The sequence below is a fragment of the Oenanthe melanoleuca genome, chromosome 4, assembly GCF_029582105.1.
Source record: "Oenanthe melanoleuca isolate GR-GAL-2019-014 chromosome 4, OMel1.0, whole genome shotgun sequence".
Taxonomy (NCBI): domain Eukaryota; kingdom Metazoa; phylum Chordata; class Aves; order Passeriformes; family Muscicapidae; genus Oenanthe; species Oenanthe melanoleuca.
The window spans coordinates 69,399,063-69,415,030 of record NC_079337.1 but is presented as its reverse complement, the minus strand read 5'-3'; the positions used below and the strand labels follow the sequence as shown (position 1 = coordinate 69,415,030).

Sequence of the window (15,968 nt, the reverse complement as noted above, 5' to 3'; positions counted from 1 at the left end):
CCCTGCAGTGCCGCTCACGGCCCCCAGGCCCCTCATGGCCCTGCAGTGCCGCTCACAGCCCCGCAGCCCCCAGGCCCCTCACGGCCCTGCAGTGCCGCTCACAGCCCCGCAGCCCCCAGACCCCTGATGGCCCCTCACAGCCCTGCAGTGCCCCTCACGGCCCTGCAGTGCCGCTCACAGCCCCGCAGCCCCCAGGCCCCTCACGGCCCTGCAGTGCTGCTCACGCAGGCAGGCGTTGCTGGTGAAGAGGTGCAGGAAGCTCTCGCACTCTTCCTGCCGGTTCCCGCTGGCGGTGCAGCTGCACCAGGGCGCGATGCTGGCCGTGGAGTTGTCGATGTAGTTGGGGGTGATGGGGCTGCCTGCCGGGACCGACGGACAAGGGTTACTGCAGGGCAGGGACTCCACAAGGGCACTGACATCCCTGGTGCTCTCTCCCGGATTACTCTGCCTCGGCCAAGACCCTCCATGACAGCAGCAAAACCCTTCCAGGGCTGGTGTCATGGCTCTGGTTTGCTCCCAGGGAAGAGAAGAGGAGCAGTCACAACCCTCTTGGTCACACCATCACCAAAGCCTCCAGTCAATTAGAAACTGCTATCAGTCCAAGGAATGGGCAGTTTCTGGGAATTCAGTTCCCTAGTAACATTCAGAGAATAATGGAATGGTTTGGGTTGGAAGGGACCTTAAATCCCACCCAGTGCCACCCCTGACATGGCAGGGTCACCTCCCACTGTCCCAGGTGGACCCAGCCTGGCCTTGGGCACTGCCAGGGATCCAGGGGCAGCCACAGCTGCTCTGGGCACCTGTGCCAGGGCTGCCAGGGAACAATTCCTGCCCAAATCCCATCCAGCCCTGCCCTCTGGCAGTAGGAGCCATTCCCTGGGTCCTGTCCCTCCATTCCCTGTGCCCTGTCCCTCCATTCCCTGGGTCCCTCCCTGTCCCTCCCTGCCTTGTCCCCAGCCCCTCTCCAGCTCTCCTGGAGCCACTTTAGGTCCTGGAAGGGGCTCTAAGGTCTTCTTGGAGCCCTTTACTCTCCAGGCTGAGCATTCAAAAACTGGATGTGAATGTGCATAAAGGCTTTCATTCTGTCATTGAGGAAGCCAATATCAATCTCTAGAATGAAGAATTACAACAGAATGAAATGTCAGTCTGTCTCATCCATCAGGACAGAGCTGGTCCAAAGGCCACTGGTGCTTCTCTTTGGATTCTTGTCTGTGCCTGTGCCAACTGCTGCCAGCTGGGCTCTGCAGCATCTGAACCCCTAATCTGACACAGTCTGAAGTTGGAAAAATGGCAGTGCATGGTGATTTCCAGTGGTGATGACATAAGGAATCCTGGCACAGCAGACACCCTGGGACAGCCCATCTATTTCCACCAGACAGAGAAGTTTGAATCTTGCAGCAGCCCACGGATCTTCTCCCTCCCCTGCAGCCATCCTAATGTTACCCCACGGATCTTCTCCCTCCCCTGCAGCCATCCTAAAGTTACCCCATCCCCATGTATTAGTCACATCACTGAAGGGAGAAAGACCAGCTCCAGGTTGGATGTGGCCTGGAGTCTGGTGAAAGGTGTTCCTGGCCGTGGCAGAGGGTTGGAATGGGATGGGATTTGCAGGTCTGTTCCAATCTAAACCATTCCATGACTCTGTGATGTCTCTGAGAGTTCAGCTCTCCACCTTACTGTTCTCATAGCCCCAGTAAGAGGAGCAGTGTCCCAACCAGAGGAGAAAATTCCACCCCAAGGATCTCATCCCTCCCCAGTAGCCCGTCCCTCCCCAGGACCCCATCCCTCCCCATTACCCCATCCCATCCCAGGACCCCATCCCTCCCCATTACCCCATCCCACCCCAGGACCCCATCCCTCCCCATGATCCCGTCCCTCCCCAGGACCCGTCCCTCCCCATTACTCCATCCCACCCCAGGACCCCATCCCTCCCCATTACCCCATCCCACCCCAGGACCCCATCCCTCCCCATGATCCCGTCCCTCCCCAGGACCCGTCCCTCCCCATTACTCCATCCCACCCCAGGACCCCATCCCTCCCCATTACCCCATCCCACCCCAGGACCACATCCCACCCCAGTATCCCATCCCATCCCAGGACCCGTCCCTCCCAGGACCCGTCCCGCTGCCGCAGAGCCCAGCCGTACCGATGATGCCGGTGTAGGCCAGCAGACACGCAGCGTAGCTGTCCCTGCGGCAGCCGCTGGCAGCCTGCGCGGAGGGCTGGCAGTTGAGCTGGAACTCTGCATAGCGCGACCTGTGGAGCCAGAGCACAGAGCACAGAGCGGGCACATCAGCACGGGTGACCGGGCACGGCGGTGCCACAGCACGCTCCTGCTGTTTACAGAAGGGAACGTGCTGCACAGTGCTGCTGTGGGTGTTCTAACAGCTGCAACAGACATCCTTTTACAACCTCCTGCCCACCCAGCAAACCCAGCAGGAGGTTTGGAACAGTAATGCTTTACAGGCTTCCTCCAGGACTGCAAGAAAAGTCCAGTCTTTGAAGAGATCTTTGTCTTCTATTGTGTGAGGTCAGTTTTTGAGGGAAGAGCTGTTGCCAGGAAGAAAATCAGTTTGTGTTGCCATTTTCTGTCTTTGGGATAATAACTTTGCCTAAAGACCCCAGCCTTCATCTTTAGTCTGATTTGATGAAACAGAGAATTGCTCTGGTCCAGTTTCTGTCTCAAGACTCTAAATATATCTGAGATCACCTCAGATCAAGGGAAATGTCCAGAAATTCAGCTATGAAATGCCCTACCCATCACCAGGGCTGCTGCCCCATCCTCTGCTGCAGATGCCCCCTCTCAGCAGAGGAACTCTCTGCAGCCTGTGGAGCAGGCAGCTCATTATCTGCCACATCATTCTTTAGGCACCAGTCAGCTCTTGGCACGTGGTGGTGTTTGGAGATCCTAGGACACCTCAGGCATCAGCACAGGGCTTTCAGGCAGGACAGCAGCTGGAGATCCAGATCCATCCCAGCATCATTCTGTGGCCAGGCAGGAAGGGATCCCACATGGCACCTGAGCTGCTTTGGAAACTCAGCAAGCACCAGCACTGACAACAGCTGAAGGGAGGGATCTTCATGGGACAGCCTGCACTGTCTGAGCTGAGAACTGATACCTCAAATACCCACCCTGCCTGGCAATCTCAGAAAAACTGAGCATGTTGCTCCTCCCAGACATCCTCTCTTCCAGCCATGTTGCTCTTGCTTCTGGTCAGTGTCAGCATTCCAGTTTGCATTTCCCAGCCCACTTCTCCCCTACACCCTAGTCTTTTTTTTCTCATCTTTGTTCCCATATTTGCCCCATACCAACCATTTTCTCCTGTAACATAGACAGGCAAAATCTTTCCCAAAACCTGCTGCATTGTTTAGAGATTTAGAGAAGGGAGATAGTGACTGCAGATTTGATATAACCCATATATAAAATCCATATTAGTAAAACCCACCCCTCTGAGCTGGGAAGGTCAAAGGGCTGGAGCTGTGCAGGAGCTGCAGTGCAGACAGGGTGAGACTTGGAGTGTTTCACTCCATTTCTGTATGATTTATTCCTGGCTCTCCTTGTGGATTCTGCACTGCTGGCTTTGACCAGGTCACATCTCAACCTCTTGCTCCCTCTGTGTCTCTGGTGGATATTTTATATTATATATTCAGAGACCAAGGGACCAGATAATTAACAGCAATGCTGCTTGCAGGAAATAGTTTCCAGTCTCCTGGGGAGTAACACTCTCCCCTTTGAACCTCTTCCTCCCCACTAGGCCCTCTTGTCACATTAGGGAGAGGGCAGTACTCCCCTATTTCGGATAGGAACAACATCTGAGCAGGGCCTGGTCAGCCCAGGGGGTTTGTATCTCTCAGTCTATTTCTGCACAGTCAGTCGTTCTCCTGCCCCCATCTCTCTGGGGTGCAGCGTGCTGAGGCTGTTTGAACTTTCATGCTTCCAGGAGGATGCCGCTGCTCTCACCTTCCTTTGTGAAAATACAGAACATTTTTATTGTAATTAAAAGATGATGTGCTGGTAGGGGATGGCTGCTGGAAGTTCAGCTCAGGAAGTCCCAAACCTCACAGCAATTAGAGACTGAGACAACAGAGGGAGGTGTGTCCTACACTTGTTCTTGTGCTCTTCCCTGGTGTCTGCCTGTGGCCCACGCAGGGACTGGGCTGGGCCCCCATGGGGTTATTGTCTCACATGTTATTGTCTCACATCTCTCACTGCCAGGTGGGCTCTGCTCCCCACAGCGCTGTGTGAATTAACCTCCTGGAATACCAAAGAGTTTTGAGAAACAGGGAGGTGGAGACAGTGCAGATGAAGGGAAAGCACTGAGGGGTTCTGCTGTCAGTGTGCACGTGGGATGGGTCTGTGTGTGTGACTGGGGCTGGAGGGAAACAAGAGGAGAAAGCCAGGCTGGCCACAGACTGTGCAGTGGATCTGGAATGACACTGGGACTCTGAGACTCCTACTGCAGTCACCAAAACATAGAATCACTGAATCACAGAATGGTTTGGGTGGGAAGGGACATTAAAACCCACCCAGTGCCACCCCTGCCATGGCAGGGACAGCTCCCACTGCCCCAGGTGCTCCCAGCCCCAGTGTCCAGCCTGGCCTTGGGCACTGCCAGGGATCAGGGGCAGCCACAGCTGCTCTGGGCACCCTGTGCCAGAGCTGCCCACCCTCCCAGCCAGGAATTCCTGCCCAATATCCCATCTAAATCTACCCTCCTTCAGTTTCCAGCCATTCCCCCTTGTCCTGCCACTTCTTGCTCTTGTCCAAAGTCTCTCTCCTGCTCCCTTGGCTATTGGGAGGTGATTTAAGGTCTCTCCAACACTCAGCCTTGCAGCAGAAGGGTATATATTTTTTACATAAATAGATTAAGTCTTCTAATTAAACAAGAAAAAAAACCCCAAACATTATTTTAAGGCCTTCACAAGTGTCTCTGGCTGTAAGGACACCTTGGGTGCTCCTTGAGGATGCCCTGGGCTGGCTAAGAGGGACAGTGAGAGAGATGGATGGGTGAAGGTGGCTGTAAAGACCTTCCCTCATATTCCTGCTTAGCCTGTACCTTCCTGGAACTGTTTCTATAGCAGGTCTTTCTCTAGGACCAAAGCAAAAACCCATACAAGGTGTCTAAAAAACTTCAGCAGGATCATCTCCTGTCTCCTGCTGTCTGTTAACATGTCCTGCAGGATACAAGGACACGACTCATGGGAAGGGGGCACTGAGGCACTGGCCAGTCAGTGGGCTGTGGTACACATGGAGTGTGTTATCACACACATATAATTGTTTTATTGCACAAATATAACTGTGTTATCACACACACACCCCCGTGTTATCACACACACATACCTGTGTTATCACACACACCCCACGTCATACACACACAGCTCGCCCACCAGCGAGCACCCCGGCTGCAGCCCCTGGGCTGTGGTGTATATAGAGTGTGTTATCACACATAACATGTGTTATCACACATATATAACTGTGTTATCACACACACATACCCGTGGTATTACACACATAACCTGTGTTATCACACACATACCCGTGTTACACACACATCCCGTGTTACACACACACAGCTCACCCACCGGCGAGCGCCCCGGCTGCGGCCCCTGGGCAGTGCCAGCCCCAGAGCAGCAGGGGGATCTCTCCATGCCCCTCAGCCCCCGTGCCCACTACCTGCAGACGTAGTTGTCCCGGCAGGCGTCCAGGGGCGCCAGGCAGTTGGGCTTGTCCTTGGCCTCATAGGAGCAGGCGGGCACGATGGTCTGGCGGCGGCGCTCGGCGCAGGCCGTGTCGTCGCAGGGGCAGAAGAGCAGCTCGTGGGTGAACTCGGGGGGCACGCGGTCGAAGAAGCGGCGCAGGGCCTTGTGGCACTTGGCGCGGTTGCAGGCGTCGGCACGGGCCAGGCGCCGGATGCACAGGGACACGTACTCGGTGCGCAGCCGCTGGCACGTCTCGTCCACGTTGCAGGCCTTGGCGGCGTCCAGGCACCGGTTCACCTGCGTCACCTCGTTCTCGGAGCCTGCGGGCCGTGGGGCACCGTGAGGAGGCTCCGTGCTGGCCTCCTGAACGGAAGCACCCCAGATCCAGCCCGCCCTGCCATCCACGGCCACCAGGTGAGACACACCTGCTGTGGGGAATAAGTTCCCAAACACAAGGTTTTCTTCTCCCTCGGGCTCCCCACCCAAAGCTGACCTTTAATAAAGGCTTTAAAAAAGGCCTATTCATTCCACCTGCTCGCGAAGGCAGCGGCCAGGGTGAAGTGTGGGGTTGCTCTCTGTGTCCTGGTAGGACCAAATCCCTTCCCACACTCATCTTTTTCCAAGAAGTGCCACAGTCACATACCAGACTTCACTCCCCAGGGCTCACTTCACCAAGCTTGCATATTTAATAAAATGGATTTTGCTTTAATCTGGGCATCTGGTAACACTTTAGTAATGCAAATTAACCAGCCTGAGGCCTGGAAGACAGCAGGCATTAGAAAGTGCATCCACTTATGGCCACAAACGGACCCACTCGGGTGTTGGGATCTCCACTAATGGACTTCTTGTTCCCACAAGCTGCTCAAGATCAAGGACTGAGTCGGTGCCAAAGCTGGGTCTGTGATACATGGGTGCCTGCACTAATTCTGGCACCGCAGGCTCACTGCTTGGACAGGGAGTTTCTTTAGGCCCCTGGAGGGTCACTGGCTTTGGCAGCAGCTCTGTTTGCTCACTCCAGGATCTGCCCAGCTCAGTGAGACCTGTCTGGGTCGCAGTGCCTGACCCAGAGCAGCCCGACCCAGAACCCGATGTCCTAAGCAGGGCCAGTGCCTTCACAGGGTGGGATCAGAGGCACCACCCAGCCTCGTGCCCTGGGACCTGGTGCTGCCTGTGTGGGAGTGCACCTGGGTCTCTCCCCACACCTTTACAGGGTGGCTCCCATCAGCAAAATCACTCTGCACGTCCCCCCTCCTGAACGAGAGGAGAAAGAATGTCCCAGTTTGGGTGGGAGAGCAGAGATGTGCTCTGGGATGCAGGGAAGGTGGAGGAAATCTGCAGTAAGGGAAAAGCTCAGGAAAAGAAAGCAAAACTGTAGTGATGGATGAGAAAAACAGTGGGAAAGTAGGGATCTCATGAGTTTATATACCAACAGCCTCCTCTGTAAATATAGGGGAAAGGAAGAGGGGAAGGTATTGGTCTAACACTGGTTGTAGGGCTGCTTCAAAGGTGGACGGGTCTGTTTTACAGAGGGGAAAAATGCTACAGGGCCCTGGCAGGAGTCAGTGGAGACATCAGACTGTATCTGATTGAACAGATAAAACAAGGGTCCTTCCAGTTTGAGAGAGAAAATGGACTTGAAGCTGGTTTTCATCTCTCTGAATTAAAATCATGACCTGCAGCACACCAGAAGGACTTTCTCCCCAGCACAGAAAGGTTCTTCCACTGAGGAAAAATCCCCAGAATGATAATCCCAATGCAGAGTCAAGCCCTGTATTTGACTGGGAGTTAAAAGCAGCCAGTCACTGCTGACTGTTAAAACATTGACAGTCTCCCTGAGCACTTCAGAGCTGGCTGCCCTCCTTAATTTCCCTGACTTTATCAGATACTCTTTCTCCCAGCATTTATTTTTCCCTTCCTGTTGCCCCCTGTTGCTTACAGTGGGCTGGAAGTAAAGTTCCAAGTTTTTCAGTTATTTTATGATGGGTGAAAGTTTTGCTTGTTGTGATCCCATCACTAAATACTTACCTTTAAAACTGGCCAGAGATGAATATTGTCAGAGCACCGGTTTATGCTGGGGAGCTGCCAGCTAACGTGTGGGAAACAGTGACTTGGAAGGGTTTCATTATCCATTCAGCCAATAAATCACAGGGAACATGCTGGATTTTCTCCTCTTCCCACGCATCACCAGCGGATGTGCTTTTTAAATCACTGCTACAATTAGAGTGGAGGGATATGGTTCCATTTGTGCAGTTTTAGTAGTGGCCGTATATTGCTGATGTAAAATTTAGTTGAATATACCTGTTGTTCACTTGGCCTATGGTCACAGGGGTGTCTTATGTTCCAACAAGTTTTTGGGATTTTGTTTTGGTAGATTTGAGAGAGGGTCCTTGGGCAGTGTTGACCATATGACCCTGTTCACTAGATAGGTAAAGGGCAACAGGTCATAAGTCTTGTTATAGAAGCTATTTATTAATATGAATAAGGACAAAAAGGTTAAGAAATTTTATGTCCCTAAGTGGATGCCAAGTCCTCTGAAGAATCTCTGCTGCTCTGGGCCCATTTGCTTTGCTGCACAACCTATTTCAATTTACTTTAAACACTGAGAGTGTGTTTACCACGCATAAAAATCCCCATTCCTGGATTTCCCCATGCTCTGAAACTTTCTAGGGCTCAGCAGAAGGGGAAAAACTCCAGTAAAGAAAAGCATGTCCCAGCAAAAACAATTCCCTGTCCATGCACTGACCTGCCAGGAGGAGTCAGTAAGAAGGAGGTCAGGGAGCACCTCCCATCCCCTCTGCTCCCCTGCCCAGGGCTGGTGGGCTCATTTGCCCCAGGACATCCTCACCCAGCATTCCTGGCCATGGTGGGGGCAGGCATTCACCATCTGCAGGGACAGGCTGCTCCTTCCTGCCTTGGGTGCACTCCAGCTGTGGATGTCACCCCAGAGCAAGGCACACATCTGGTGAAGTTGTTTGGGCACATCTGCCAGAGACACGGGAGGAGCACATTGCCTGCTCCCAGTCAGGGAGTTTGGTAAAACACCCCACAGCTCAGGAAAGCTTCCCCATGGCTGTGGGGCATGGACTTGCTGTGGTGGCAGCTGTGCCATTGGTGATGGATGAGTATTGACCCTTGAACTGCTGAGCCTTGGGGAGTTCAAAGGGGTCAGGCTGCTCTGCTCAGCTCTTAACAGGATTACAGTGCAGAGCAGAACAGGGCTCTGGGTCCTGGGGGTGCCCTCAGGGCAGCTGGTTAAAGGCTGTGGCTGGGATCAACACACAGGTTGAGTTATTGACCTTTTTCCTGCAGTTTGATCCTGTGACTGATGTGGAAGCACCTTCTCAAACCTCACAACCCAAGCAGCTCCTGTTTGCTGAGGTGTCTGCATGGACAGATCATCCACTGCTATGGAGAATGAGAGTGCCTGGGATGGCTCACTGCAAGGGGTCTGTACCACATCTCCAAGTCCCAGTCCTCCATAGTATGGACGTGAAACAGCCAAGAGACAAAAATCACAAGTGGCTTTCCCCAGATCATGTAACAGCTTAGCACAGGAATCGAGGCAACTCCTTGGAAAAACAATTGCTAGACCCGAACCAGGCAATGCTCCCAGGAGCACAAAGCGCTGCCAGCGTGCAGAGGGAGCCAGGGCCGGGTCCCCGCCCTGCACTGCCCACACTCCTACCTGCGGTGATGGACGCCAGCCGCACCGAATCGAAGCCCCTGATGAAAGGCTCGTACGGGGAACTCTCCAGCACGTTCATGCCTGGGGGAAGAGGGAGCCTGGTGAGAAGGCAGGTGAGGCTCCTGAGGGGTGGCTGAGATGCACGAGGCTCATCTGCAGTGGAGGATTGTTGGGTGGGTCCAAGGGGACTATGCTCTGAAGGCCACCAGAAATGGATACTCAGAGTCATGGGAAGAGGACACATCTTGGAGAAGGGAACAGAATGTAGCTGGCTTTGGAAAATACATCTCATTTTTGGAGTGGGGCAGCCTGTCAGGAGCTGCTGAGTCCCCACTCTCTGTAGCTCCAGCTCTGGGGCACTCTGCAGGGATTGTCAGAGGACACCAGGCTGTAGCACAGGCAGAGCTCAAACCAGGAGCTCCCTACACACACAGCATTCCCATCACCATTATTGCTATTTCTTCTATGTCCCTCCCTGGCTCAAAGGTCCTCACCTCTTTTTAAGACACAGCAGGGCACAGTGTTATTATGTGTGTGCTGACACACTGGGTATTTACTGTCACCTCTCCCTTCCTCCTTGCCAACAGCCTTTTCTTACTTGGAACAAAGCTAATGACTCGTGGCTCTTCCTTCTTTGTTTTTAAGTCTCTGGGAGCCTGATTTTATTCAACTGGTGCTTCCCTTTCATCTGTGCAATGGTCTGTAATGCCCCATCATCCTGATGGATACCATGGAATATTATTGAAGCAAACAGCTCAGTATCTGTTGGTCTTTTTATTAGACATTTAGATGGATGTGGACAGCAGCAGCAGATGTACTGGCTGGGATGAAAGGACCATCTAACCTCCTGCTCCGGGCATATGCTGACCTCCAGCAGGAAGGAATGGCTCCCTGAGTCCACAGCCCTGTGCAATTACCACTGTGCATTACAAGGCAGCTTTACACCTTCATTGAAATATCTTGCATGGTTACTGACTGGAGAGGGGCCCATTTGTATTTTCCAGCATAGCAGTTTTATGTCCTGATGATAAAGCACCTTATCAGAGAGTTGTTATCGGGTTGTCATCATGTTATTGTGTCTCTAAATGGGAAGGTGGCTAAACACAGCTTGCTCTAGAGAGGCTGAGTAAATAGTGTGCTTTGTAAATTCCCTGAGCACGCACTTCCACAATCGTTTTTGCAAGAGGGCTTCTAGGAAGCTTTTCGCAGCCTCCTGGGTGTGTGTGATTGAGAAACAAAGCTCTACATGGACCGTGTGGATTGGCTTCCTTTCTCAGTCAATTAAACATGTGTAAGGACTCTGAAACACGGCACTGCTACGAAATAGATCTCCCTGGGGAAATTAAGGCAAGGAAACCAAACGTTTGGTGTGCGAATCTGCATTGCAAATGAAATCAGTTGTTTGAAGAGTGTGGGGCTCAGGACACGACGGCGGAGAAGTGGAGTAGAGCTGCTGTCAGCCACCCCCAGTCGTGCCCAGGTGAAGCCAAGGCACTGGGCAGGATTCCATCCAGCACCAAAGTGCCGTTCTGCACCTGCAGCCCAGCGCTGGCCCCTGCCTGCTCTCAGCGCTCCCCTCCAGCCCCTCTCCTCTCTCCCTTCCAGGGTGAGGGTCCCTCCCTGGCACGGCAGGGGCTTGGAACTGGGATGGTCTCTCAGGTCCCTTCCAGCATGAACCACTCGTGTCCCAGAGTGGAAACCCTGCTGACAGCCCTGCCCCACAGCCGTGCCACGGGCGATGTTTCCGAAGGCTGAGCCGGGAAGGTCACCCAGCTGAGAGCCCTCTGAGAGCAATGGGGCAGCTGGACTGCACCTCCTCCCCAGGCTTGCCTGCAGTGGGAACAAATCTGCCACATCATTTTGGGAGAGACCATTTTGGGAGGGTGCTGAGGTCTCGTATTTCCTGTCAGTTTACAGCACCGTGCTCTGCACCCCTGCAAGCTCTGGCACCTGAAAGCTTTGGATCAAGCAGTGTCCATCCTGGCAATCCTGTGCTCTGTAGTGTCCATCCTCTTTGTTTTGCTTGGCCTTTGGCCTGTGGTCTCACCCCTGCACTTTTCCTTTCAGGTTTCAGCCAGCAGTGTTTTATTAATCTATTTCACAGCCCATGGCTGGAAGGGTCTGGTTTATTCCCTATTTTAATTTTCATGGTGCATAAAATACTCACCAGCCTGACAAGGAAAGAGTTATGGTCACTGAGGTGCAATTTTATGGTGACTCTTAAAAAACGTCAAAATCAAACTTATTGAATACTGGCTCTGGGAACACTTTAAGTTCCAACTCGATGTCACCAGCCCCAAATCTTCACTAACCCAAAGACTCTGGTGCACTTGAGACATTCTAAGAGAGTGATTTTTCTGAAGTTCATGCTGTTTTTCCTCTGTGGCTGTGCTTTATGTTGTGTTTCTATAAAATCTACAGCGTTCATGATCTTGGTTAGCATACTTAGATACAACATATGTTGTGCATTTCTCCAGCAAGAAATCTCAGTGTGTTTTGGGGATGTCCTAAAAGAGAGGTTGAGTTAAAAAAACAGGAAGAAGGCATCTCAGGTTTTCCGTGGTGCTTTCCCCAAAATGTCAATACCATGGGGATCAAAAGGATCATCAAAGCTCTTGAGTTGGAAGGGGCCCACAGGGACCCTCAAGTCCAACCCCTGGCTCTGCACAGGACACCCCAACAATCCCACCCTGTGCCTGAGAGCATTGCCCAAATGCTCCTGCAGCTCTGGCAGCCTTGGGACCATGACCATTCCCTGGGGAGCCTGGGCAGTGTCTGAACACCCTCTGGGGGAAGAAGCTTTTCCTGATATCCACCCAAACCCCCTCCAGCCATTCCCTTGGGGCCTGTCCCTCCTGAGACAGCACAGGGGTTGCAGGCGTGCTGAGCAGCAGCCTCAGGGCTGGGAGCTCTGCAGAACAGCCGTGAGCAGCAGTGCCGCTGCACTGACCTTCCATCAGCGTGTGGTGGATGCTCCAGTAGACGCTCAGGCAGTGCTTCTCCTTCTTCATGCCGCGCTTGCACTTGCAGCCGTAGAGCTGGCTGGAGAGCAGGGCGCTGACGGTGCTGCGGCACTGGCTCTTGGCGCCCGGGCCCAGCTTGCTGGCGCCGTTGCCCGCGATGCACTGGCGCAGCGTGCGGAACTTGGCGCTGCACACGGGGTCGGTGGCGCAGGCCTCGCCCGCCTGCAGGCAGTCCCTGCCGGGCCCGGCACCCGCCGCCATGCCTGCTGCAAGGGAACGGGCATCAGCATGGAGCGGTGACGGGCTGGGCCTGCCCCGGCTCCTTTTCCCCAGGCTGGGGCTCTGAGTGACCCAGAACGGGCTGGGCCTGCCCCGGCTCCATCCTGCAGGCTGGGGCTCTGAGTGACCCAGAACAGGCTGGGCCTGCCCCGGCTCCTTCCCCCAGGCTGGGGCTCTGAGTGACCCAGAATGGGCTGGGCCTGCCCCAGCTCCTTCCCCCAGGCTGGGGCTCTGAGTGACCCAGAATGGGCTGGGCCTGCCCCGGCTCCTTCCCCCAGGCTGGGGGCTCTGAGCTGGGAACGGGCTGGGCCTGGCCTGGCTCCTTCCTGCAGGCTGGGGGCTCTGAGTGACCCAGAACGGGCTGGGCCTGCCCTGGCTCCATCCCCCAGGCTGGGGCTCTGAGTGACCCAGAACGGGCTGGGCCTGCCCCGGCTCCATCCCCCAGGCTGGGGCTCTGAGTGACCCAGAACAGGCTGGGCCTGCCCCGGCTCCTTCCCCCAGGCTGGGGCTCTGAGTGACCCAGAACAGGCTGGGCCTGCCCCGGCTCCATCCCCCAGGCTGGGGGCTCTGAGTGACCCAGAACGGGCTGGGCCTGCCCTGGCTCCATCCCCCAGGCTGGGGCTCTGAGTGACCCAGAACGGGCTGGGCCTGCCCCGGCTCCTTCCTGCAGGCTGGGGGCTCTGAGTGACCCAGAACGGGCTGGGCCTGCCCCGGCTCCTTTTCCCCAGGCTGGGGCTCTGAGTTACCCAGAACGGGCTGGGCCTGCCCCGGCTCCTTCCTGCAGGCTGGGGGCTCTGAGCTGGGAACGGGCTGGGCCTGCCCCGGCTCCTTCCTGCAGGTTGGGGGCTCTGAGCTGGGAACGGGCTGGGCCTGGCCTGGCTCCTTCCTGCAGGCTGGGGGCTCTGAGTGACCCAGAACGGGCTGGGCCTGCCCCGGCTCCTTTTCCCCAGGCTGGGGCTCTGAGTGACCCAGAACGGGCTGGGCCTGCCCCGGCTCCATCCTGCAGGCTGGGGCTCTGAGTGACCCAGAACAGGCTGGGCCTGCCCCGGCTCCTTCCCCCAGGCTGGGGCTCTGAGTGACCCAGAATGGGCTGGGCCTGCCCCAGCTCCTTCCCCCAGGCTGGGGCTCTGAGTGACCCAGAATGGGCTGGGCCTGCCCCGGCTCCTTCCCCCAGGCTGGGGGCTCTGAGCTGGGAACGGGCTGGGCCTGCCCCAGCTCCTTCCTGCAGGCTGGGGCTCTGAGTGACCCAGAACGGCCTGGTCTTCCCCAGCTCCTTCCCCCAGGCTGCCCTGTTCCTGGCAATGCTCAGGGCCAGGCTGGGGGCTCTGAGCAGCCTGGGATGCTGGAATGTGTCCCTGCCCATGGCACAGGGTGGAACCAGATCACCTTTGAGGCCCTTCCAGCCCAAATCATTCCATGGTTCTATGACATGACCAGCCTGGCATCACGATTATAAGTGACAGAAACTTGACCGGTACCTGGTGATTGATTTTTCCTTCTTGGAGAACAGAAATATTTTCAAACCCTTTCTTTCCCAGCTCTTCATCTCATTTCTTCCCCCCAAAGCTAGCAGTAGCCCAATGTCACAGAAACCTGACCTCTGCTCCTTGAATATGATTTAACTGTGCCTACACCTTCCTGATGGAAATGGCTCTGTGTGGGTGCTCTGACATGTAATCAGCCCACATATATCCCAGGAGTTGGTCCTTGTTCACTGCCACCATCTCTCCAGCACTCCCACTGCTTCTCTTTTGGCTTTTTCCAAGCTTTTCTAAATTGTTTTCAGAGTTCCTTTACACACAGAATGCTGTGTTCCCCATTTCGAGAGGAGAGCCCAAAGCATGGGAGGAAGATGCTATTGCTGCACACACACCAATGAATTAGTTCATCAGAGCTCAGTGGTGCTGTGCCTCAGTGCCAGGAGCAGACCAATCCCGTTATTCATGGCTGTTTTTTGGTAAGGCAGGCTGCACACATCCAGACTGGCTCCTGGGATGTGCTCAGCCCAGGGCTCATCTCTGCTCCTGGCAAAGGGCAGGGCCAGCAGCTCGGCTCTGCTCAGCAGGGTGTGTGCGTGTGGCACCCAGCTGGCAGAGAGGTGACTGCTGTGATGGTCTGGAGCATTTGGCAGAGGTCAGGCATGACTGCATCACGGCTTGGGAGAGTGAGGAAGAGGCAAACCTGGTTTGTGGAAGGGGAGAACCAGTTCCAGTGCTCGTACAGTAATTTTGGATCCTGCTGTACCATAAAACCAGAAAATGCCATCGTGACCTTGAAGCAGAACTTCTCAAATACTTCCCAAAGGAACCGTCTGTCTCTAACATAACTTGTCTTCCCTTTGGATGGGAACTAGAAGGGGAAGGATAGAAAAGACCTTCTGCTTTTTGACTCCCTCCAGTGTCTGCTTCTGGTGAGACCCAGCTTGGACAATATTAGAAAATCCTGCTTCCTGAAAAAATGTGAGTCCCTGATCTCCATCTCTGAGGGCTTCATGAAATCTCTGCTTTCTCCAAGACTCTATGGATCTCTTCACCAAGTCCCTTTTTCTGCCTTGCAACTGCTACCTCTCCTTAATTTCTGCACCCCCCAGTTCAGCACTGGAGCCCAGGATTTCCATTTCTGTTCCCTCAGCAGTCACAGCGTGTTTGCTAAGGGCGAGCTGCTTCTGTTGCTCTTGATTAGAGTAGAAAGCAGCAGCTGGAGTTCAGATACTTCAATTATGTTTATTACAAACTTTGGGTGAACCCACCAGGAGGTTTCCTCCTGAAATATCCCAGTGGAATCTCAAATGAAAAACCTTTCATCTAACTGCAGACTATTTCAAAGTGCCTCATGGCCAACGTCAAGCTTTCAGGTATTTCAAATCTCACACCATCTCAAATTTGAGTTCTCCTGCCCCTGATTTATTCATAGACCTGGTTTATTTAGCACTCAAGGCTTGTTTGGATCTGCCAAATGTGGAGAGAGAAATTATTTCCAACATGTGGGAAACTCTGCCTTGGGCTGTCATATACTGAAGAACTTCGAACACAGGGAACCAGTTTCCTTGAAATATCATTTGGGCAATTTGCAATTTCACTGAGATCCATAAAATGAGCTAGAGAACACATCTGAGCAAAATCCATGGGACTAAAGGAAAAAATACTTGGCTTTTTCTACTCTGGCTTTCTCCAAAGGATCTCCTCTGAATGAGGATAAAGCCCAGCAGATTGCATTCTAGAAGAGATGACTTTGTCAGTGTCCTGTCAGCTGCTAGAAAAGTAGGTTAAAATAGAAATTATGACCTTCCTTCCCTTTCTCCACTACATGAATTGCAGAAGATACTCCCCAGGATGGTTATA

The 15,968-nt window shown here is 54.1% G+C and overlaps 1 protein-coding gene across 6 annotated transcripts in view; it reads right to left on the bottom strand.

Moving 5' to 3' along the window:
* Positions 1-15,968, bottom strand: part of LOC130251974 (GDNF family receptor alpha-4) — a 70,999-nt gene that overhangs the window by 8,649 nt on the left and 46,382 nt on the right. For 5 of the 6 annotated variants that reach the window (XM_056489017.1, XM_056489022.1, XM_056489018.1 and 2 more), the window contains exons 2-6: positions 12,336-12,614; positions 9,386-9,466; positions 5,675-6,020; positions 2,147-2,256; positions 225-359 (exon numbers count right to left, since the gene is read on the bottom strand). In XM_056489017.1, the coding sequence (XP_056344992.1) occupies positions 225-359; positions 2,147-2,256; positions 5,675-6,020; positions 9,386-9,466; positions 12,336-12,614 (951 nt within the window). The remainder of the gene's footprint in view (positions 1-224; positions 360-2,146; positions 2,257-5,674; positions 6,021-9,385; positions 9,467-12,335; positions 12,615-15,968) is intronic. The other variant, XM_056489023.1, reaches the window with a different exon arrangement.